Below are 25,469 nucleotides of genomic sequence, written 5' to 3'. Positions count from 1 at the left end.
TGCCTGAAGGCCCAGAGTCATGACCAAGTATCATATTCAGTGTAATTTTTTTTTTTTATTTGTCCTACTCGTGCAGAGAAAGATGTGAGCCGGACGGACCGGACGCACACCTTCTACCAGGGAGAGAACAATGCCAAGATCGAGATGCTCAATGACATCCTCATGACCTACTGCATGTACAACTTCGACCTGGGTGAGCAAGCACAGTTCTTGGGCTTTAGCGCTGCTCTTGCCGCTGTGCAGTTCATTTGTAGCAGAGTGATGAATTATTTGTTTGCTGCTTTGTCTTCACATCCATGCAAAACTTACTGCCACTCTCTGGTATTGTTTACCTCATCGTCATCATCATCAGCCTACATTATAATTTTGGTGATAGGAGCCCAGCTGACGCGAATTCTTGCCCACCGCTGTGACAACAGTGGTAAGGGCGTTCGACGACTGTGCCCAAGGATGCGGGATCAAATCCTGGCCGAAGCAGCCGCTCTTTGGTGAAGGGGAAAAGCTAGGCGCCTGTGTGCTGCGCGATGTCAATGCACATTAAAGAACCCCGGGTGGTCGAAATTTGCAGAGTCCTCCACTGTGGCATCTCTCGTGGCCTGAGTCGCTTTCGGACGTTCAACCCCATAAATCAAAACCATACATCAAATTTCTAAAGTTTCCCAGCCGGTGTTCACTGAGTACAATTTTCAGGATTTCGGATGTTCTGAACACTCTCCTGCACCAGTGCAGATATGAACGCATGAGCTACAATCGCAACCAGGCGCATGGGTGCTGCTCGTATAACATGAACCTTGTGATTGCTAGTCATGATTCACAGGGACCAGTTTGTGGGAGCGTGCGACCCGCATGTCATCAACGTCATGTTCACTAGTCATGCTGCGCTTACCACAAGTAGTGAGCTATACGTCCATAAACATGGCTTATTGTACTTTGAGGCAACTTCGTGCAGAGAGCCCATCAAAATTAAATAGTACAAACCCACCAAGGTTAAGGTTAGTGAAAATCCGGAGTCATCGACTTACATGGGGTGATTGGCTGGAACTGTGCTCCAGATTGTGCAGGTTTTGAACTAGGGTCATTCAAGTCAAACTGGGGATTCTTTTCTTATCACCATTACCAGGGATACTGGAACTTCTTGTCATTTATACATGGGACAAAAGTCTGCTCTCGCAGCATGCTGGTCCAAATTTGTGGTGATAAAGTCCCTTGGTGAATAAGGTGGCAGCACACGTAGTGAACATGTACTTTGAACAGTGGTTTGTGACTAAATTTTTTGCGAATAAATTTGTAAAATTGTGTGAAATTCTGCAAATCACCCAAGAGCTAAAGCACCGTTTCTTCTCTGAAGGAAAGCCATTGGTTGATCAGGTCATCACATGCAATGAATATTACTCCCCAGAGTCGAAACGTGCATCGAAGCACTGGAAGCGTATCAACTCGCCAAATCCTCAAAAGTTCCAAAGCATTCCACTGAGCTGGAATGGCTTATGTGGTTTTTGTGCCAGCTGGCGAGAGGATGAACAGTGTCTACTAGTACTGTGAAATCCTCAGCGATGTGCAAAGGGCAGGGTGGAAAAGCAACCGGACATCGTCACCGAGGGAGTCCCGTTCCTGCAAGACAGTGCATGCCTGCACTTACTGCCAGATCCCCTTGACAGTCCAGACCATGCCTCGAACGATTTTAATCTGTTTGAGCTACTGAAAGAGTTCGTTAAGCACCGCCATTTCAGGTGCGATGACGAGGTGAAGCGTGCAGGTCAATCACGGCTGTGCCACACTTGCGAGGCTTTTTTTGGTAAGGTATTGTGCTCTGTGCCAGCCTCCAACGATCGGTGTTTGTTTCAGGCTATGTCCAGGGCATGAGTGACCTGCTGTCTCCCATCCTCATGGTGATGGATAACGAGGAGGACTCCTTCTGGTGCTTTGTGGGCTTCATCAAGCGAGTGGTGAGTGGCCGACAAGGGTCTTCTAGTTCAAAGGACCTCCATCAGACTGTGTTAGACTGTTTCAAACGCCTATTGCATGCACAGAAATGCAAAAGTAATTTAGGGACTAGGATTCAGTTCTCTCTCAGAAGTGAAAGTGACACTCTTCCCTCTCCCACGCTGCCTTTTCTCAGCACATCTGAGTGAGTGTATGCACCTGCTGTTATAAATGTGTGTAACTTGACAGTCGGGAAAAAAAAAATTCAATTTTTGTCAAGGGATCATCGCTTTAATTGTGACGGTGTGTTATGTAATTCGTTTACTAAAAAGTAAGCTTCACATAAAACCTTTATTGTGTGCTGTGTGTGATGATGACACTGAAACTGGGTTTTTGTACTGATACTGTTTTTTGTGACCTTTTGGTGCTTGGTATACACTAGCATTTCAAGCAGTGTTGTGAAGGAATGCTAACCACACGATCCCCTCTCCCCTCCACTAGTGTGTCTGCTGTGCTGCTAATCTTTTTTTTTTTTTTCTTGGAGGGTGAGGAGGTATGTGTTGAGCAGCTTTCTTTTTTGTGCTATTTCTTCAGCATCGAAGTGAGCTCAGTGTTGACCTTGAATTGAGTATTGATCCAGGAATTCTTCGTTACATTTGGTGGCATTGTGTAGTTATTATAAATGTGTTGTGGAATTCTATAATCAGTCTGCTGCAGAAGAAAGAAAACTGTAGTGGTTCATTTCTGAGTGGCAAACGATGTGGAAGGACATAGGACAGAGCAACCTTAAAAGCATACAGACAACCGCCTTTTGCGCTGTTTTTTGCCCAAAATTGAATTACTACCAACTCGTCCAGCCGACAGTCCTAAAACTGTATTGGTTGCTATTGGCTTCCAGGTAATATCCTTGTGTATGCCTCACTTGTAGGCCCACTTTCTTGAACTATGCAATGTTGGGAATGCTGTCCCAGTCAAGCCAGCTGTGTCTTTTGCATTACAAAAAACAGAACGAAAGACTCCATCATTTCCTTGGCTTCGCTGACTGTTGGCTTCTTTCATTTCAGTATCATAACAGGCCTCCCATTTATCCTACACTTGTCTGCTTAATAGTTTGCGAGGGTCTTGATTCTGGCTGTCATGAAGCCATAGGTGACACAAGAGAGTTAATGTAGCCTTTCCATCATTGACACCAGCAGATTTGAGTTTGTCCCGAGTGGGTCTTAGGGTCAGCCGCCACTATGACATCCCTCATAGCCTGAGTTGCTTTGGTTCGTTTTGAAACTGATGACCCAAACCAAAACCAGCCTTCTTGGCCATGTTTGTCAGTGGTTGTGACCTCTGTGTAACTTTGCAGATGTCCAACTTTGACCTGGACCAGAGCGGCATGAAGAAGCAGCTGGCACAACTCTACGACATCCTCGCCGTCGCTGTCTCCAAGCTAGCTGTTTATCTGGGTGTGTGGTTTGTCATGGTCTCAAAGAGCATGTTTCAGTGGCAGTATATTGCCGCATGCCTCTCTGAAAAGAGAACAGAGAAGAACATAGGACAAAGAGGAAGAAACTGAGGTAGCGCATGAAACTGTTCCGATCAGTGATCGCTGCCTTGTACTCGTTACAATATAAGGTGGTCAGTGACCACTTCAGCACTAGCCCTGTATGTCTTTCATACTCTTCTTTTCATGCGGCCTCTCCTCGCTGTGCAGCCGGACCAACAAGCCAAAATTAGAATATTAGTAATATTAGTAATATTCTAGTCTACTGTCCTGATCAGGGCCTACAGTGTGCTTCAACCTCTGGCAGGGCTGCCAGAGTTGTAGAGTTTCATCGCAGTACTGAAGCGTGGGATGGTAGAGCAGGGTTTTGCAAACTTCTGTGTTTATAAAATGGTTAGACAAACTGGACTACTGCTGCTTCATGTTGGTCCTTCACAAGAGCTCGTTGTACGGCTCACTTCAACTTACCCCTTGGAATCTGGAGGCTCTTTTGTGGTTATCAGATTCTCATTGTCAGTGCAAAATGCTTTTATTAGTTATAGTAGAATTTCAATGATACGGGTCTCACGGGCAGAGGTGGAGCCAGTGGTTGTTGCCGCTAAAGCACACAAATTTTTTTTTTTACCTATCTGTGTGTGAGAACGATTACGCTACTTATGAATTATTCACAAAACCTTGAGGCTACATGTTCAGCCCAGACGCATTGATTAGGGCTCATTTTTTTCTGTGTCAATACTTTTGCTACTGTGGAGTTATCTAATCACCGTGGACAAGTAGTGCACAATTTCGGAAAGGAACCGACTCATTCACAGGAAGCATTCTGGTACTACTCAAGTGATAAATAAAAAAGTACATCTGCTGTACTGTTATCCTCCGACAGGTTGTGAAAGATTGTTGCATTCATGTGACCTGTTTTCCTCCCCCCCTCCCCCATCTCAGAAGAGCACGAGTCTGGCAACCTGTACTTCTGCTTCCGCTGGCTGCTGGTGCTGTTCAAGCGCGAGTTCAAGTGCGAAGAGATCATGCGACTTTGGGAGGTGAGGGGGCAAACACGCCTCTGCTAGTTGGCTCAGGTTAAAGGGTTGGTTGTCTGACTGGGCTCCGAAATTAGGTACTTTAGGGTTATAGTTTGGCTAATAACGGCACAAAAAAATGCTTGGGCAAGGTGTGACACACATGCGCACATGTATGCGTATACGCATTCATCTGCACAATGCCTCTTAAGTTACATGCCATGGGTGCATATGTCTTATCTTGTCCTGGCCTTCTGTGCGCATTCTTTATTAAATCTACAGCAAAACCAGTTAACCCACTGAGATAGTCCGCTTTAGTATACTGTTGATTTAGCACTCCTCCACCTGAATTTGTACATGCTTTAATCTCACCTTTCCTTTTTGCCCTCTTATTTTTTGTCTGATAAAACTAATTTCTTGTACATAATGCAGTCAGCGTTTATCAGTTCAGTTGGGCCCTGTGTACCTGCAGGAGAGTCATGTTTCCCAATGTGTGAAAAGTCATTGTATGGCATACATCAGTTGCAAAGAAGCTTGAGAAGCCTTAAGCTAGCAGAGCTCTTCTGCCCCTAATAGGGAGGATAAAGCACGGTGAAGAGGTTGTGCTACACTCGCGTAATGCCATGATGGTACTACTATTAATTATTGTTGCTTTGCTCGCACAAAAAACTCTAAAAAGTAGATCTATAAAACACTAAAGTTTGTAAAATATGTTTTCGCATTTTATTTTTTACAGTTGTACCACTAAGTGATATAAAGGCTAATGAAAGCGTACTTGAGATAGTTTCGAATCACGTCGTCTGCTGTACCTGGAACTAGAGGGCGCTGGCTGTACGCAGATGTAGTATGCGAGAAGTACCACAATGGCTGCGAACACGATTGGCAAAGGAGTGGAGAGGGTTTACATGTTAGCGCCGCTGTCGTTTTCGCTCTAGTCTTAGTAGTATTAACTCTATAATCTGTAATGCTATTCGTGAGCAGTCGAAGGAGAGAAAACAGTTTTGGATTTAGCATGTTTAGTGAAACCATCCTGCACTGATGCCACAAAAAGCTTTCAAAGCAGCACTAAATACAGAGAGGAGGTGAGAATAAAGAATTTGCAATGTTTCACGTGAAACCCCCCCTATGTGTTGACAAACATGGCTTTTCACTCGGATGTGGCTGTGTACATTGCCTCGCTGGCTCCAAAGGTCACTGAGAAGTTGGCTTTTAAAATCTTGCAGCTCGTGAGACCAGTGGATGAGCTTGCTGTGGCAATCTCGGAAGAGCAGTGCAAAAAAACTGTGCTATATTCGTATTTTGATTTCATAAACAATCTGTGGTGCATTCTGAAATAGGTGGTTTGAGAAAAAAAAGAACCTTTTATTATAATTCTGCAAATGTGAGGTTTACCGTATTTACGCGCATAATGTTCGCACTCGCGTAATGCTTGCACCCCCAACATTGGGCGTCAAGAATTAGAATTTTTTTTTCCTCGCATATTTATCGCACCACCACCGCGAGAGTCGTCTGCTAGTAGTAACAAGCGCCATCTTTGGAGTGCTACTGAACCTAGCTGGCCTCATGTGCACGCGCTACCAGGCGGTGATAGCGTGCTCGAGTAGATCACCATGATCATCGGTTATGCTCGTCTCTTTTTTTTTTTTTTTATCGCCATGATGCTCGTAGTCGTCGCCATTTTGCGAGGTGTCTCCGTGTCTCATTCTCATTGTTCCTTCATTCCGTTCGCGTTGCTTGCTTGGTGCCGCATCGCAGTGGGGCGGTACGCAAGTTATACAGCAGCTTTTAAGCTGAAAGCTTTCAAGTACGGGCTATAGCATGGCAACCGCGCTGCCAGCAGGCACTTCGGCGTGAACGAGTTCTGCATAGTACGCTACTGGAGACAGCGATTGCAGTGTCGACACGGACTCGGATCAAGTCTCTGATCAAGAGTAGAACTGTACGGTCTGCTGTGAGCATTATACCGCGGAACGCAGGGAGTGATGATGAGGCTTCGTGCGGTAAATAAAGTGCTTTTGGCAACCTTGTAGTTTTCTAACAAGGGTAAGTTCTGCTTGAAAGTAATTTCTTGGTTATATTTACAATAGCTGACCTAAGAATCCTGATTCGCACCTATTTAAATTTGCTTTTAGCACTCCAAAATATTTGCTCGAAAATTTTCCCCGCATAATTATCCCACCCCCCCAACTTAGCATCAATTTTCTGCAAAAAAAAAGTGCGAGCATTATGCGAGTAAATACTGTAGTACAAAGGTGAATTAGTAGTTTAGAAGGTGCATAGAAAAATGAGAAGGGTTCAATGCTGCTGAACCGAATGTGGAGCGAAAGCATTAGCTGAGGGTGACTGAGCGTTCTTCTTTGTCTTCTTCTTCTTCGCTTTCTTTTTCTTCTTCGTCTTCTTGTTCTTTGTCTTTTCTTCTTCTTCTCGTAGCTACGCCTCTTCACGATGTAGCTGCGGCCACCCGAGGTCTTGAAAAAATTACTGCAATGTAGCTTTCGCTACAAAAACATATTGTCATTCTGTAGGCAGAAGCCGATGAGAAAACAGAGGACCGTCTGGGGAGTTAATGGGACATTGCTACACAATGCAAAGGGGTTCTTTAGAGATTTTTAAAATTTTTATTGTTGCTGAGAATACGGATAATGCAGTGTCGTCTTATCTGGCCTGACATTTCAATATATGTTGTAGTGTGCATATTGCAGTGCTCTAGTAATTGTGTAGCTTGTTTATTCAACCAGTCTTGGAGCCAAGCATGCGGCTTTTTGTGCTGAGGTAGTATTTCTTTGAAATCCGCCTTTTGCGGGAGGATGTGGCACCGTCATGCGGGGGCGGGCGAGAAGCACATTGGACGGCGGTGTAGCATATGATGCAAAAGCGCACCATACGAAATGGCCACATCAACGCAGGTAGAAAGCGAAAGCTCCCCCCTTTTTTGCCCTCGGGGCGGAAAGTACTGACAGTGAATGCAGTATATCATGTTCACGCAGTATGGGGGAATGTTACGGCGTTTTCATAATCCACTCATAGCGCGGGCCGTGTTCGACGTGACAGAATGAAACGCTGTCAGCGTGCAAGTTCTCGGCAGACAGGAGAGCGCGGAGAGAGAGAGAGAGGGGGATCTCAAAGAGCAAAGCAGCCAGGGATTTGTTGATGCTACAGAGCTAGGTGGAATCATTTCCTGTGACTTACAAGCGGCGCACATGCGCAGGGTGTCCTGAGTTACCAAGCACAATGCAGTCACCGCGGTGCCGGCATGGTGCAATGGGCGTCGCTTCCTCTTCTCGTCATCTACAAGCGTGCAGCTATAGGATTTCATCTATGAAGCTTGGCAGAGAGGCACTTATACACACCCCCTGAAAAGGGCATTGTCCAGGCCAGAATGCACACCTGCAGGAAACTCGCAACATTTTTCTGGCAATGGATGATTCAGCGCTGTAGCCGGTTGCTGCCCCCAGAACGAATGTCAACGCAGTGGTGAAAAGGTTCTCGATGCACAGAGGATGGTCATTCTGTTGTGAAAGGATCCGCAACCTTTCTGCCTCCACAGAGATTTCTGCGGAATCAACGACTTGGTGACACATGTGCATCTCCACATAATCAGATGCGCATCTCGGTCAGGAACCAATGCTGTTCTATGTCCAGAGCGATCCACTCTGCGAGTGAATGAGCATGAACCTTCCAGGAGACTAATTTGTGCTGGATGGATTCCTTGCTGTTGCAAACGTTTGGACGAGGATGGCAATTATCAAGCTCCCTAACGAAGTGCAACTTATTGCGTACACCGACGGAACAAAATCCGAATGCTTTGCCGAGCACAAAGGCGAGCCTGTAAGGTAAAAAAAAATACTGTGCGTCGTGCAAGAGTGTCAAGTGCGTCATATGCTTCGAGCAGCAAAAACACAGATACTACAGGTATGTATGCATCTAAAGAAAATATGCATGATGAAAAGTACTTACTGGAGTTTGCACCCAGCCTGTAACGCACCAGTGATAGCCGCAATGAGGATTTCTTCAGTTCGTGTTTGCTTTAGTTGTGCCGGGGCCTGATGGCGATGTATTTTGTCGTTTCTTTTCTTTATGTGCGAAAGGGCAAGGTAGCTCGGATATCACAGGCAGCTGTGTGCGCTAGGCAGTTATATTTAGCATGTTTTATCGTGACTGCCACCTGAATAACAAGAAGAAAAAAAAAATATGGCGTTTGTTGTAATGCACTGCCGTTCGCGAGCCTCATGACCAGCTCAACCACTTGGCTCATGAACGGTGGTGCATCACAACAAACGGCGAATTTTTATTGCGAAAGCAATACTACTTTTACTTTTCAGCCCTTCGCGTAGCGAGGCGGTAGCTACCATTGACCTTTAGCGTGACCTTTGGCGCGCCGCCAAACATAGCTGCGCAAGAACAGGGGCCCCAACTCGCTCCGTCGACTCGCGAGGCAGTAGCTACCAACCGTGGTCTAACTCCCGCTCCTTCCACGAGAGGCGCTACAGCCGGAGTGACATCATCCCTGAGACTGTTGTGAGATAGTTTAGAACGACGTTTGGGGCGCCGGTTCGGGTATGCCCTTACACACCGAGAGTTAAGCCCAACTTTGATCTACGGCCGGGCGGAGCTGCAGTTGTGCCACATGTTCCTAAAGCTAAGAATTATGGGGCTGCAGCCGCAGCTGCTGCCGGGGGTGCAACGTTGTATACTGTAGGAGGTGGCCTAGCGGCAGGTGGAACCAACGCAGTCTCCAGGGATGCTTTCATTTCTGCTGGCGTAAACAATGCCGTTGCAGCCGGTGCCGGAGCGGCAGTTGTACATTCTGCCTTAACCTCACCCACAACCAAGTATATCGTTGCAGCCACAGCACTCCTTGCCTCGCTATTAGTTGTACGTAGAATAACTAGGTAGCACCCCGCAATAAACAATAGTTGAACCATATGCCGTGGCCAGAGTGAATCGCTGCATAACCACAAGCACCACAACCAGCTACACCACCAGCTGAACCTAGGTGTAGCCATAGCTATTGCTTTCACAATTACCAGGCTTAACCAAGCTAAGCCACTGCCAATTTCTTTTTTTTCTTTTTAGTAATTTGGCAGTCTCGATAAAACATGCTAAATATTACGGTCTAGCGCACACAGCATCTGCGTTACTCGGCCCCTTCACACATAAAGAAAACAAACGACAAAATACATCGCCATCAGGCTCCGTAGCACATAAAGCAAACACGCACCGAATAAATGCTCATTGCGCTGTCACTGGAAGGTTACAGGCTTGGGGGAAACTCCAGTAGATACTTATCATCATGCAAATTTTCTTTTTAGATGCATACATACCTGTAATGAAGTGTTTTTCGCACAATCGAGAGTATGCAGTCGGTTGCTAGGGTCAGCCATTCACATCTTGACGCTTGGTGGCCCTAATTCAAGCTTCACATCCTTGTTGGTCACGGCTCGCCGAAGGAAACCTGAAGAACCACGTCTTGCACTCGGCACGCCTAGAGAGTGGCAACCATTCGCGGCAGATGTGGTTGGCATCGCTTCCCCAAGCCTATGACGGTCACCGTGCTGCCCGGTGCTGCCAGCCCCCGTGCACTGGCGGTGCCGGGAAACTCCGTCGGCGCCGTCTAATGTGTTTCCATCGGTCGCTGCTACGACTTCGCGCATGCGCAGAAAACTCGCGCAAAAGGCAGATTGCTGGTCTGAAACTAGGTTGAAAATGTAATTAGACTTGCCCAGTACTAAATATATGAAGGGTTCAGATTTGGAGAGCACTGCAGAAAAATGTGATCGGTTAAAACTTGAGAATACTGTGAGTTCAAAGGTGCACAATTGGAAATGTGAGCTCTTCAGAGTGCTTGTACTCATGTTGTTGGGCCTCTGGTCCGAATATTAATTAGTAGTGACAACCCTCAGAGCCCCAACAATGATGCTGAATGTCAACATGGATTGAAAAGACAAAGAAACAAACAGTGGCGGGGGCAAAGTCAAATTGTTCTCGCTAGGCATACAGACATTAAACATCGTCACTGTCCGCCATCATGCCTCTTCAGCTTGCTGCCACATAACAGGCAAAATGGTAATGCCGTTAAAAGAGATTTTTGTTTGAAAAGCCGTCTGTGGTGTTGCCCACATCTATTTAAGTTAATTATTGTGGCTGTACTTGGTCCCAAAAAGGAATTTGTGATGTCCTGTGACACACCTGGCACGTCTGCCTGTTTCCTTGATGCTCAGGTCCTGTGGACAGACCTGCCGTGCAAGAACTTCCACCTGCTCCTGTGCGTAGCCATTCTGGACCACGAAAAGGACCTGCTTATCGAAAACAACTACGGCCTCAACGAAATCCTCAAGGTAGGTGTCCCTTCCTCCTTGTGAGCCTTACTGTTGTATCGTGGCATCGGGCTCTGGCTGGGATCAGGCTCTGTTTGAAGCCAACTCATAGTATACAGGTCTGTGTAGGAGTAATGGAAAAGCTCATCATTTGAGTTTTTTCCTGATTACAGTAAAATGATTCTTAATTTTACCCTCGTTAATTTGTAAATTTGGATAAGTAGAACTAGAAGCCCAGTTCCAGCCGATGCCCACGTAACTCTAAGGCATCGGGCACTTGTTAGCTCAACTGCTGGGGGACTTGCAGAGGTTGATTCAGAGGGAGATCGCGTTGAGGTATGACGCTCGAAGCTAGTTATTGTTGAAATAGACCTTCCGAACTTTATTTTTATGGAACAGTGGTTCCCAACAAACCTCAGGCATGCATGCTGTGGCAAGCACAATAATGAATTGGAAGCCCCCCCAATGCAGAGCAGCATAGTTTCTGTTTCGCTTCTCTTAAATTTATGGCATCCCGCTGCTGTCATTGGGCATGCGCATTGGTCATTCGGCCCTTTCAGGCACTGCGGTGCGTGTCACTGACCTTTTAGTGTTACTTAGGGACGGCGTCACGCTGTTCTAATGCCTGCTCATGTTTTCCTCCCTTTCTTCTATGTGTTTCCTCCGCTCTTCAAGTATGCGGAGCCATTGCAGTTTGAGGATGCTTCACTGTGTGGGTCACAGTTCGTGCAGTGAAACACTCTCAAAACGCAATAGAACCATTTGTAACGAAGCACCATTGCTACTGCGTCGCACTGCAAAAAAAGACCACGGTGGTACATGCGATCTCAGCAGTTCTTCAACACTCCTAGTAGTGTGCGCAAAAACATAGCACTTGAAGATTTTGTGAAAAATGGTTGTTGTCACTTAGCTTTTTTCTGAGATGTGAGTTCGATAATTCAAACTTTTGGATAATCTGAAAATTTTTCCTAGGCCCTAAAGGCAGAATTAGTGAGATTTTACAATACTTGCTAGTGTGGTCTGGTAAAGGAGTATTGCAATTACTCATTTTTTTAATGTGCCCATTAAAAAGAAAATGCAAAGTGAGATAAATATATGATAAAAAGAGCGAGACAGTTATACTTAGCGTGTCTCAATGAAGTCGAATTTTACCATGCACCAGCATAGCAAGGTTTTCGATATTAGTGATGCTGGGACTGTTCCCAGAGGAGCTTTGTATTTGTGTCCACTTGTAACGCACATGCTCTTTTGTGGCTGACTTTTATTGACAAGAGTGCACATGAGAATTGGGCAGATCTGATGGCTAACACCTCTATCGTATAATTCGTCCTTGTGCCTAAGTATAGCGCGCCCTCCTGAAGATGAAAAACCAACTAGTTACCATTACAGCACTACTTTCTATGTGGTAGTTTTAAGGCCACCACAAGGCAACGTGGAAGCCTTTACCAAAGCTGCGAATGACTTTTTTTTTTTTTTTTTTTTTTTTGCCTGTTTTCCAGGGTGTCGAACCAGAACATGTGATAGAAAATTTTCTCACGAATGCCTGCAAGGACAGTGCAGTTTATTTGTTATGGAGGCAGCAACACAAGGGACACACCTGTTAAGAAACAAGGAGAGATCTTTCTTGTATTCTTAGTACTGTTCTGAAGGCGGCAATTCCATGGAATGGAGCAAGCACCGCATGCCTGTGCGATCGGAGGGGGTGCAGCTTAATTCCAGGAAATTTGATGTACTGTCTGGTCTGTCTCATGTCCAGCCACATTGGTTCTGTTAAGTAGGAATTGTATATTTTTTTCCGGAATGTTTTAAAAGAGTTTGTTGTTGCTAATAATTTGTTATAACAGTCGAACCCGAATATATTGAACTCGAAGGGGATTGCAAAATAGTTTGATATATCGATAATTCGATATACAGAAATCGGCTTGGGACGACACTTACGATGCGAAAAAACAATACTGTATTTGTCGCATAATCAACTTACTCGCATAATGAACCCACCCTCGACTTTTGCACTCGAGAATTTGGAAAAATAAAAAGCGTTAGGCCAGCTCGTTCACATGCAAGCGATTAAGCGATCTCAGCGACGAGCGGCAGCGACAGAGCAAGAAATTTCCAACTTGTTGGGACGCAGTCCCTCTGCCGTTCGAGCCATCGCGGCAGCTCAAAACTGTTTCTGTGTCGCCGCGGCAGAAAATCGCCAGCGTTTTCGCTTGCATGTCGATGGCCCGCCACTCTGTTTCGGTCGTCTCATCCACAGCTCATTTCTTGGCAGCGTGCCAAGATGCTGCGCAGTGATAACGATCACAGCGTGTTTATCTTTTGACAGCTCCCGCAGCAGGGGCGGGGAGCAAACTTGGCAGAGTGCCCGTGATGGCTTGATTGCACAAGCCTGGTTCGATTTATCACGCCGCGCTTGGGGCAGGCGTAGTCCACTGCCACAAAATCATTGGAAAGCATGATACAGTAGCTGCAAATTCTGTTTGAAGCGAAAAATGCTGAAAGCCGATGTCATGGTCGCAGCTGACCGCGTGCTTTCGTTGATTCATACATGCAAGGATAAACGACTCCCGCAAAAAAAATTAAAAATACCGCTTCGTAACGCTATATCTTAAGCTACGCCGCGGGTACAGCGCAACGATAAGAATAGACGTCTCTCGCAAAAAAAAAAAAAAATAAGATAGATCTGCCGCTTTTTAACTTCCGCAGGCACCATAGCCACATCAGCCGCCGCGCGCAGAGGGTTCACTACACACGCTGGAGAAAGTGTCCGACGTTCTGTCTGAGAACGGGTCGAGCTGGCTTGGCACATGCGCAGCGCGTGCTACTGCGAACGAAGGCCAGGAAAGAGGAAGGAGAGAGATAGCTCGGCAAAAGAATGGGCACACCCTTGCGCTTCGCTCTATCGCAGTTTTCCTCTCTCGTTCGCACCAGTTCTCTCTGGTTCATTCATGCACATGGCTTGCAAACGTCACGCTGGCGTGCGGTAATGCGTGCGCCTTCGAATGGGGCGGCGCTGCCCTAGACCGATTTGTCCCCTCTCATTCCTTCTGCGCGTGGCTTGAAAACGTCACGCAGCAAACGGCCGAGGGTGATGCGATCGTCTGTGGGAAAGGCACACTTTCCAGTCCGTGGTGTGGAGTTCGATATATCGAACGACCGGTGAAATTGAGTTCGATATATGACGCAACTTTCCTATACTTTTACATGTGATATTCAAGGGGATATTCTATGAGTTTGATATAACCAAAATTCGATATATCTGGGTTCGACTGTATTCCTTTTATGGTTGTTTATTTAGCGACTCTTCAAATTTACTTGGTGTTGTGGTACAAAGTACAAGATACCAGTTTAAATGATAGCCCCTAATATGTTACTGATAAAATTTGATGGCCTCTATGAGGAAATTCTGCTGGCGTTGAATTATCCTTCTTTTGTTCTAACTATAATGGCTAGGTACACCTCACACTGGAGTAAAGTGGCAATTCTTTTGTAGCTTTTTCAGGCATAGCTGTGTCATGAACTTTCTCCTGGATTTTTTGTGGCAGTGGCAGTGTATTGGTGATGTACCCAAAAACTACTTCACTTGCCTGCCATGGAGTTCAGGTTAATGGTGCTCTAGAGAAGGAAAGGGGAAGTGTAGTAAGGATTTGGGTGTTTTTCCTGCTCCCACCTGCAGTCTTTAAAAAAGGGAAAGTGTCATGAAGAACAGCTAAATGCTTGAATACACTGCTGTGTTTGAGTTACACTAGTTTTTACTGTCGAGCCGTACATTTTTTTTTTTGTCAGCATGGTACTGAGGATGACATTAACACTTTCCTGTCCGCGCCTATTTTCATTGATAGCTCGCTGTCGACGGTTTCATGATTCAAATTTTCCCGGTCTCAAAGCACTTCTTGACAAGTAGCATCATCCAGTGGGAAATTGAGAAACCATTCTTTTAGTTTTGCTTTTGGTTTTATTTTTTCCACCGTGCTGTGCCCATCCAGATGGTCTCTAGAGTCAGGTGATCGGCGCTCCTTGTTTTACATCATGGCGTCGACGTCGCGCGCTTCTGCTGTGCAGAAACGGCGCGTTTCCGCAGAAGTTGACGCATCGGAGAGCTCGTTTTTAGATGAGAACAGCAGCAGTGATGACTCGGAAAACAAATTCAGCTCTTCAGACTTGAGCACAGACAGTGAAACTATGTCAAACTGACCCGGAACGACGACAGCCATGTCCCGATAAGTTTCGCTTTCGCCCTCGAAAAGTTCCACTTTTGCTGCGCGCTGATCACAAAAGATCACTGTTCCAAAGGTCACAACTGCTATCTGCAAGGTGACAACGTCTTTTGGGCAGTATTACTTGCCACCGACAGCGCAGGGAGTCGTGTTTACCGCTAGAGAACAGCCAGGGGTCGACCTCGGCTACTGTTTTCTCCTAACGCAGTGAATACTGTTAACAGAAAGCTACGATTTGCTGGAATGTTGCATCGGTCTTTGTTGTAAAAAACATCTATATTAAAAATTTCAAATTTTTTATTTATGTCAAGAAACTTTGATGCTTTTGTGATTTTTGTTTTTACTACAATTTTTTGCTGGTAGTTTTTTTCTTTTTTTGATCACTTACTCAATAAATATGTTGATTGTCACTGATACCATTGTGAAAAGGAATTCTTCCTCTACAATTTGAATCTAGACACTCCTGTACCAATAAAGCTTTTCTGAAGAAAGGAAAATAATGACACTACCCAAAAACCCCCCCTTTTCCTGTAGACAGGAAAGTGTTAAGTGATTTTTACGCTTAATAAAATATGCCACTCTCTGTAGCTGTGTTACTGTTTATTGGGGGCGGCACAAGCATTATTCATTCTAAAAGAAATTGGGTATAGAAACCAGCCAATCATTTTTTTTTCTCCATGACTTGATTTAACTCATGATGAAAAGGTTCATTTTCAGTGAAGCCAGCTGCATTCACTTGCATATTTCATTCTTTAGCGTTTGCCAGCTTGTGGTGGTTCTATTTTATTGATAAGAGTTTCTTTGCTAGTAATTTTTTGTAAATTCATTGATACAGAATCTAGCTTGAAAGCCCTCATTAAGATTAGGTTCTCTAACTTCGACTTTACCACTTCTCTCCCTTGCATCCGCGCTGCCTGCAGCATGTGAATGACATGTGCTACCGGATAGACCTGGAGCGCATGCTGTCCACGGCCGAGGCGATTTTCGAGCAGCTCCGGGGCTCCGCCAAGCTGCCCGAATCGGTGCAAGAGGCGCTCGGAATATACGTTGCCAACACGTCATCCCCCGTTGACACCAATGGCATCGCTTGCGATGGTACCAAACCCTTGGAAGAGCGGAACGCAGCATCGCCAAACAGCGTCCGCACCGGGGAACGAACTTGCAGCACCAGTTCGGTGGAGGTGCTGTCAGACGGGGACGTGGAGGCTAGGTACGAACGCCACCTGCAGTTCTCCATTTGAAGTACTTTCTGCTCTCCAGCTGGACTTTCTGTTAGCACTCTTGCAAGCCGGGCTCTCTGGGGAGGCCTTGAATGTAAGTGTGGCTCTGTCAGGTATAAAGGGGCTGTATGGTTACAGAAACTGTTGGATCGCCAAGATTTAAGCATTAAAGTCATCTTAGTAACCTGCAGATGTTTTAGCAGATTAGCTTGCCGTGTGGTTTTGAAATTTGAATGGACTTTCAGCCAGGGCTTGTTTACTGATATCATTGGGCTTTCAATGAACATAAGTGCTATGCATGGTTATGTAAGGGAAAGCTTTGCTGGTTCGTGGTTATGCCTTGGTTTGGTTCGTTAGTTTCAACTGCGAGTTTAGCGCGTTTATGCTCCAGAATCCCTTGCATGAATGGCAATGTCGGCCGGATGATCAGATTTGGCCCATCGTCTGTGATGGTCATCTGCAATGGTCATCTGTAATGGCCGTCTGCAATGGCCGTCTGCAACAGCTGTCTGCGATGGTGTCACAGTTGGGGACGTCAGCTCCACCTGACTTTTTCCATCTAGGGCAAGACACTGAGTAGGCAGCGCGCAGTCGCCGCCTTTCAAAGCGAGTGAGGTGCAGTGGTAAGACCGTGGCAATGGCACGCGGTTGCAGCAGTGGTGAGTCACGTGGTACAGTGTGCAGCGCAGCTGTGGCTAATCATCAGATACGGTCGGAATGAGGCGACCATTGACACGGCAGCCGCGACGGTGGCAGAGTGAACAGTGCACGTGTGGCAAGTCACGTGGTTGACACACCCTCACCGATCTTCCGCTTGAAGGTCTTAGCTAGCCTGCCGATGACCTTGGCTCCTGCTAGGAAAGTAAAGCTTTCATTTTAAAAGTAAATTCTCAAAGACAGAAGTAGAGGGAGAGGGGCTTGGGAGTTTGGTTCATTGTGGGAATGGGCTCACTATGTGAGTGACTACGGTACTTTGGTGGCGTCTGATTTTTTTTACCACCAGTGAATGCAGATGTCAGTAAATGACTTTTTGAAATAAAGATTCGATTTCACGGGGCCAGGTTCATATTTGCTTACATTTGCAGTCCCGTTTTTGCGATACCGAAAAAATTTTTGTCATTCCCAGCGATTTCGTTATTGCAGGGTTCAACTGTATTGTTTTCCTTGCTGTTCCTCCACAGAGGGAATATGCCAAAGAAAGATCTTCAAACTTAAGTTCTAATATCGACTTGTTCAATCCTAAAATGACAGGTATTTTTGTGCTTGTATTGCTAAACAAAAACAACATGACACGAGTTGGACCATCCCTGCTCAGTGTTTTTCTGCACGCGTGCAGACATACTCAGACCTCTTGATCCGAAGCTCATGTTTTTCTCAAAACCTCTGTTTGGAATTTTTAATGCTTAGTATTCATGCAGAGGAGTCATATAAACCACTCAGGTAGAGGCAAGAAAGGCATTGCAGTATGGTATGTTTTGTTTCATAGAATTTTCTTTTCTGTTTGCTTGTTAAGCTTGTGAGGGGCGTGACAACCCATAGGAAGTCTTCTCTCTTTTCTGCACTGATAAGCGAGGACTGGCACTCCACATCTACAAACTAGAGCAATGTTTTTATGCCCAAATTTTTATTGATTCTACATGCCAGAAATTTATGCAGTGATCAGTTAGTTTAGAAGGCTTTTTTGTAGTTATTGGTTGTATGGTTTAAGATCACCAACTCTATGTTATCATTTTTTTTTTCTGACCGTAATTTTATCTCATTTACTTGTTCCTTAACGGGGGAGGCAATAAAGAGGAAGGGGTGTTGGTTTTAGATAATGGCAAACCAAAAACATACAGGGAAAAGAGAGCAACTCTTTAATATACAACCTGAGTGAAGCAGGCGTACAAAAAATTCAAGACAAAATACAGCCGACAGTTCAGCATTGCAGTAGTATGCTTTTAACAAGCCTGAGAGAACATAGTGTGGTGATAAAACATAAGTCACTAAAATTGTGAACAGCTTCTCTAACTAGTCAGTTATTTGCGGTGTCTGGGAGGCCATTCTAAAGCACTTTGCCGTCAGAGGAAAAATAAATGGTTCGGTGTGGAATCGTCGGCGTCAATGCGTGCAATAGGGTAGTATTTGTCGTTTAACCTGGTTGACATCCTCAGTGGTGATTACAGAGCTAAATGTTTTGGTATGTGATAAAAGTTTTGTGATGTGATGTGATAAATGTTTTGGTATGTGATATGTGAAACATCGCTGCTCTCGTTGACTTCGCCGTCTGTGCTTTGAGCTGATGGTTTTGCTGGCAGGGTTTGAAGTCCAGTACCTCCACTGCTGATCCCGCGTGTATATGCGGAGGAAGCTGCACGACAGGCCTGCCGCCTTGACTTCTTGCGAGGGCTTCTCACGGCACATTGCAATAGAACTTCGTCCTAGCCCGTTTAGAGAGCGGTGAAGTTGCTAGGGTTGAGGAAAAGGCTGTAGATAATGCAACGATCTGGAAATAAACATAGCATGTATTTTATGTCTTTTGTCAAATCATTGACGTAGATGAGAAATAAAAGAGGTGGGAAGCCTCTTCCTTGTGGAGCTCCAAATCTTGCATTGCTAAGAGTTGAGGGATGGTTACTGACTCGGTGAATTTCTTGCGACCTTAGTGGTGTTTTTACCGAGCAGTGGTTGCTAGTAGGAGTGTTTTTGCATCGATGATTTCTGAAGCGTGCGGTAGGTGTGAATTTTATGAGAATAGACTAAAGTGAGCTTCACAACAAATATGGCTTCCTCTATCTGTCTATTAAGCTGTGAGATGATGACATTTTGAATGAAATTTGGGGGTGTAGCTTGTAATGTTTCATAAAGTTTTTCTTTCGTGGTTCTCTGTTATTGATTGTGGTTTCTAGATGATGTAGCCTGTGGTGTATAATGAGAAAGAAAGAAGGCCACGAGAAACTAAATGAAATAACTCATTTCAAAACATGAGTGTGGAAGTCCTTTTTAATGGCTCCTATTTCATTTTTGTTTTAATACTCTAACTTAATTAGAATGAGGTACGAGTACAACCAAAGGACAAGATAGGGGTCGGTATTTTGTGTCAGTGCTTGATTGGAAGCACGTGAAATGCTACAAAAGAGGGCAAAAGTTATTTTTAAATCACGACGAGATAATACCATATTTACTTGAACGTAACAGAGTTTTCTACCAAACGTTGAAGTGCGAAGTCGCCTGTAGCATTCAAATTTAAGCAATGGCAAAGCCTCAGTAGACTGGGTTTATTCGCATGCATCATGTGGATTGGCCCCTAACCTTTGGAAATGTAAAATAAAAGCCCAAAAAAAAGCAAAATTGAATTGTCGTATAGATTGAGCAATGCAATGCATAGCATATTGCATATCAGAACATCGATGGAGCACTGAAGGAATTTAGCACCGGATATGGGTCGCCTGTACAGTGGACACAGATTTGGCACTTTGTTCTAAGGAAAATGTAATAGAGCATTAATGATGCTGAAGTCCTCATTTCATTATTCAAATAAAGTTCTGCGGACACCCTCAACATCTGCGTATCAACAGCAGTGCAGGAGACTGGATAATTCAAACTTTCATTTACAGTCAAACCCAGATATGTCGAACTTGAAGGGGATAGCGAAATAGTTCGATATATCGATAATTCAATATACAGAAAAATTCTTGAGACGCCGCTTGCGATTGTGAAAAGGAATACCATATTTGTCGCGTGATCAACCCACTTGCATAAAAAAACCCACCCTCCACTTTTACCCCTGATATTTAAAAAAAAAAAGCATTCAGGCCGGTTCACATGCAAGATATTGAGCGAACTCAGCAACTAGCAGCAGTGACAGAGCAAAGAATTTCCAACTTGTTGAAACTGCGTCGCTCTTATTGGTCAAGCCGCCGCGACAGCTCAAAACAGGTTTTGTTGTCACCGTGGCGGAAATCGCGAGTATTTTCGCTTGCATGTGCAACAGCCTTTAGTCGGTGGCGCGTCCCTCTGTTTTGGACGTCACATCCACAGCTCATTTATTGGCAGCACGCCAAGATGCTACGTTTATCTTTTGACTATACTTTGATAGCTCCTGCAGTGGCGGGGAGCGAACTCTGCAGACTGCCTGGGATGGTTTGATTGCACAAGCTTGGTTCGATTTATCACGCCGCGCTTGGGACGGGCGTAGTCCACTGCCACAAAATCATTGGAAAGCGCGATAGCTGCAAATGCCATTTGAAGCGCACAATGCTAAAATCTTGTCTCATGGTCGCAGCTGACCGCATGCTTTCGTTGATTCATAAGTGTAGGAATGGACGACTAGCAAAAAAAAACAACAAAAAACAGCTGCCGCTTTTTAATGTCTGCGGCTGCCATAGCTTACACTACGCAGCACATTCAGTACGATGACAAAGATGGACGACTCTCGCAAAAGAAAAACAAAACTTGCTGCTTCTTAACATTCGCAGCTGCCATAGCTTAGGCTACGCTGCATGTTCAGCACTGCAAGGTTGTTTGAAAAATGTTTGCATTGGAATCTATCCACTCTCTTTTTTTTGCAAAGAAGAGTGCATATTGAAGGCCGCCAGGTACGCTTGTTCAGTCTGTTGAAGAGCCAGAGCTGTCAGAGTTCCAAGGTTATAATTGAGGTGGTGGAGCGTGCACAGTGTGATCATAGAAAAAGAGATCGTTATGGCGTGATATGCGGCTTCATGTGTTGCATTATTCTGACACTTGTGACAGATGACGGCACAGAACGGCAAAAACCGGCCAAGAACGGCCCCGATAACTCATAGCGGGCCTCGTATCAGTGGCGCTCGGCACGTTTCACGGGCGTGTATTGCTTGGTTTGATGTCAGTTGTTTGAGAGCTGTAACTGAGGTCAGAAAGAGTTTGTAGAAAGCTGCCTACAGCTTGAAATTTAGGTGAACTCTAATCACGTTTGCCGAACAAGTTTGCCAAATATACTGTTATTATGTGTTTGTTAGCATCCGCCTTGTCTAAGAGTAGGGGGGGGGGGGGTCATATTAAATTTTTTTAATAAAAGCATGCCCTTTTATTTGGACTAGATAGTGAAAAAAAAGAGGCGGTGCTTAGAATCGAGTAAATATGGTATATTTTCATCTACCCTTCCATTTTTGAGCTGTTATGACTTTGGGGAGTCTGTGTAGCTGAAATTGTCTGCCTCACCAGCCAGACATTGGTCATACATGTCTTTTGTGAGTAATGCTGTCATCTCTTCAATCTTTTTTTCAGCTCATAGCTGGAGTTTGCCCTGAAGTCGTCTACACAGCAGCAACTTGACAGCTACGCTCATCTCCTAGTTGTACAGTGGGCAGAATTCTCTGCTTTTGGGGAACGTTCATGATAGCTGTACGAGTGGCGTATACATTACGACCGCAGAATGTGTAATAGTGGGTGCTATTGAGTTTTCTATCTTCGTGGACAGAAGCGCAACCTCAGTTACACTTTCGTCCTGCACTGGCTTTTATTCTGCACCTCCCTTCGTGATCAAGTTTTACCGTTCAACTGTTATTTGGTTGTTTAACCCGTCATGCTTAAACTAGGTTGTGACTATATGCCGGTGTTCATGCACATGGCAAGACACATCTTTAGTTTGGTTGCTCACGGCGAGCGCTCGTGCCCGACAGCACGTATGGCCTGCGAGATTATGCGGCCAGCATGAGGTTCTAAGCAACCGCTTCCCAAAACCGTTTCTATCGTGAATACTCGTCACTTACTTTATTTGTGGACGAGAGAGATGCAGTGATGCCAGCGTATTAGCACTTTATGGATTCTGTACAATGATAAGGCAGGCTGTATATCTATGAAAGCAGTGAAGCTGTATATGATAGTGCTAAATTTGTACATCTGGGGCTGAAGCAAGCTCTTTCAGCTCTGTTTTGCATTGCATTCCCGCTTCTTCCTATAACATCTTCACTTTTGTTGTTATATTATTAGGGAAACGTTATATTTCGTTCGTACTACTCCTTTGCTGTTTATAGTTTATGAATAGACATTTTAAGGTCAAATATATTTTGTGATTGCCTTCATGCCTCTGGTTACATTTTGTTTACTTTCGGTGATGTCTCCTTGTATGAGCAAATTAAATTGTTTAGTTTCATTTTGTTTATCCTAATTCATACATGGCAGCCATAAAAGTAAGATTCCGGTATCGTAAGCTTGCTCTGGTAATGTTGTTTACTTCGTTGGCAGATGTGTGCTTCGATTGAAAGTAATTTTGCAGGCTTCTACTGGTTTACTTCACTAGTGGCATACTTGATCTAGAGAGGCAAATATTTCAGCGCAGTTCTGACATTTTATTCCTGGTGAGATTCTTTAACATAGTCAGAATCATATTTTGCTCTTATATGGGTGCTATTATAACTAAGCTCTTTATTAGAGAAGTCTGCTTGGTGTTCCCTTTAATGTCAGCAGCATAGTGAACCATTTTTTTTAACTGTTTATATGTATGCTCGTATGAACTAGAAAATGTTGTGCTTTAGAGGTTAGGTTTGTACTCGGTGTTCCTTGGTATATTCAGTATTGTAAATCTGCAACATCTTTGTTGTGAAATTGTTCTCGTCACCTGTGGTCGCTGAGCTACCCTGTGCTAGTTTGAATGCAGAAATTGTATTCTTTGTGGTTGTTTATTGTAGAGCTAAGCAGCAAACAAGTCTTTGTTATGGAGCAGGTGATGTAAATGTTTGTTAGCTAGCAGTTAAGTAGTTGCAGGCTGTGTATCACGATTCCTGCAGATCCTGGCTTGGATTTAAGCCGTGAATAAACTTATAGGACACCGCTGGTTGTTTCAGCCATGCCGTCATGAACTGCTTTGTGATTTGGACAGGCATGCATGCACTGGATGCTGCTTTTGCGGGAAGAGTTTTTAGTGGTGTGTTCCTTGCTACAACATGGTGTGGTCGGTTAGTTGAGGATTTTTCACGCTTGGTTATGAGCGCAGCGTGCGATGTGAGCGTCTTTGCTGTACCAAAGCCACAGGGTGCACATCCTTGGTCGGAATATAAGCAGTAATAAGGAAAACCACAGTCGGGGCAAACCTCTAGGCTGTACTGTGAAAGAAGAAATCGAACAAGGGGTGAAAGGGACAGAGATTTTTTGAGAGTGATCACGTTCATGCAAGCCATTTATAGTTGGCTCGCTCCATTTACGTGTAGTATATACAGGATAAATGTTTCTGGCGAAGTTAATTTTGTCATGCTCACCTAATTTGCGAAAATTCCGCTATTGGGAATACTGTTATGCTGGTCCATACAGCATTATCTGAATCATAATAAAAAACTTGTCCACATAGATTAGACAATATTAGACTGCATGAAATGTTTATGAGCTGTTTCCTCGTTCAGTACAACAGCAAGAAGTTCATTCGCAGTTTTGGGTCAAGTCCTTGCTCGTAAGCTTTAGCATTCTTTGCTGAGAGCTAGCTCATGTGTTTGATACCTGGTCACGGCCCTGCCTTTGTTGTGGCATTTATTGTGACATTTACATTTGTTGTGAAAGTTAAGTGCACAGACACCCATAAGCAAAATTTCCTGCGTGCATCAAGGAAACCAAGACGGTCACAGTCTGTATGGAGTCCTCTAGCAATGGCTTCAGAATTGATGACCCACAAAATAATTCTTGCAGAGTTGTCATATATTTTGAACTGCGTGTAAGTTGCTGTGTAATAGCATCAACCCTCTAAAGATGGTGTTTTGCAACATGTCTCGATTTTCTTTGATCAATAAGAGCACCTTGCATTTTATAGTGGAGGCTGCCACAAAAATGGTGTCGATGAGTGTGCTATTCTTCGGTCCGCTGTGCAAGTTACAATCTTGTTCTATAGTGTGAAGAGCATTCCGCTGTTTCCCGGTGTAACGTCCGCAGATGCGTGTACCTTGATCCCTTTGGAATCTATCATTTATACCCGGATAGAAAAGCTATGCAAGAGTGCATTTTATGATGTACATGGAAATAAATAGTGTACATATTTCATACAGGTGTCTTGCATTCTGTGTTGGGGACTGCTTGCGTAAACTTGATGAATAACCAGCTTTACCTTCTGCCCACATTTGTGTTCTTTTCTGCACTGGCTTGATATTCGTTCCATTAGTGCAGTTGTTGTATGGTCAACTGTGTCAAACTGCTCCGAAGGAAAAATCCTGCTACAAGCTGCTGCAAAATCCAGCTTTTTCTCACTTTTGCATCGCACCTGCACCAAAGGTTGTTGAAAATATTAAAAACGGAAGCTGACAGTTTTAAATGTTTGCTTCACCCTTATTCCAGGATTTTGTTGCAAAAAAGTAAGGGTTTCAAATAGTTGATTAGAAGACTGAGTTCGATTTTGAGTTGTAACCTTGCATTTGCTTGGGAAGTCCCAAACAAATGTTCAAAAATCTTGGGCTGCCTTCGCTCCCCAGAACTCGCTCCGAAGGAAAGTGCAAGTAATAATGATCACAGGTGTTTATTACACAGAAAGCTCCACTGTAGAACACTAGTCTAAAGTCTAAGGGAAACCCTCGAGGTGGAATAAATTTGAAATAAGAGAGCGATTACATATTAGCATCCATCCAAGAGCAGCCACACAGCTACAAAGGAAAGCTATTTTCTTTGTAGTCATATGGCTGCTCCGGGGTAGAAGGCAATGAATAATCGCTCCCTTATTCTACAAACACCAAGCTTTGTCCCATAATCTTCATCATTACTAAACAAATGCACACATACGATTGGTTTGAATAGTAAACAGATTAGGTCCTTATTTCTGTATATAGATTAGGTTGTTTTTTTTTTGTTGTTGTTTTTTTTTTTTTGAACCTTTACAGGACACCTACTTGATCTTTGCATTGTTATTGCTTTGAAATCGAATTTCATATAAATGTTTTGCGCCAGTCTGGATGTTTTTCAAACATCTTTCAATTTGTTATTTTATTTGTGCCAGCCATTGGTGTATTTTATTTTAAACAGTTGCTGTCATGAAGTGGCTTCCTGGGCCTTAGTCAAGCTACTTGAGCAGCTTTTAGCCCGGGAGACCATCCAGGGTTTCTGGAAAATAAAAGAAAGTGAATTATTACACAACGCTGCACTATTCCCCTTGGCCTCTCTACAACCCACTGCCCTGCTGCTGCACCCGAGAATAAGGCCGCCCAAAGCAACGCGTTCACGGCGATGCGAAAGACGCTCGCACTGCCAATCAAAGGGTTAAAGCGTGCGCGACACATCACAAAGGAGGGTGAGATATGGACGGAGCACATTTTGGCCACACAGAGCCGGTATTCCGAATTTGCGTCGTTATCGAAGTG

General features: G+C 44.5%; 1 protein-coding gene across 2 annotated transcripts in view; it reads left to right on the top strand.

The window, feature by feature from the left end:
- Positions 1-24,165, top strand: part of LOC146174838 (TBC1 domain family member 15-like) — an 82,578-nt gene extending 58,413 nt beyond the window's left edge. Inside the window, exons 10-16 of one of the 2 annotated variants that reach the window (XM_084584004.1) lie at positions 77-193; positions 1,846-1,946; positions 3,278-3,377; positions 4,355-4,452; positions 10,650-10,766; positions 15,883-16,276; positions 21,427-24,165. In XM_084584004.1, the coding sequence (XP_084440130.1) occupies positions 77-193; positions 1,846-1,946; positions 3,278-3,377; positions 4,355-4,452; positions 10,650-10,766; positions 15,883-16,203 (854 nt within the window). In that variant the 3' untranslated portion in view covers positions 16,204-16,276; positions 21,427-24,165. The remainder of the gene's footprint in view (positions 1-76; positions 194-1,845; positions 1,947-3,277; positions 3,378-4,354; positions 4,453-10,649; positions 10,767-15,882; positions 16,277-21,426) is intronic. The other variant, XM_084584006.1, reaches the window with a different exon arrangement.
- The last annotated feature ends 1,304 nt before the right edge of the window (positions 24,166-25,469 follow it).

The sequence above is a fragment of the Amblyomma maculatum genome, chromosome 11 (assembly GCF_055883805.1).
Source record: "Amblyomma maculatum isolate TAMU_Amacu chromosome 11, ASM5588380v1, whole genome shotgun sequence".
Lineage (NCBI taxonomy): Eukaryota > Metazoa > Arthropoda > Arachnida > Ixodida > Ixodidae > Amblyomma > Amblyomma maculatum.
This window is presented reverse-complemented; position numbering and strand designations above follow the sequence as displayed.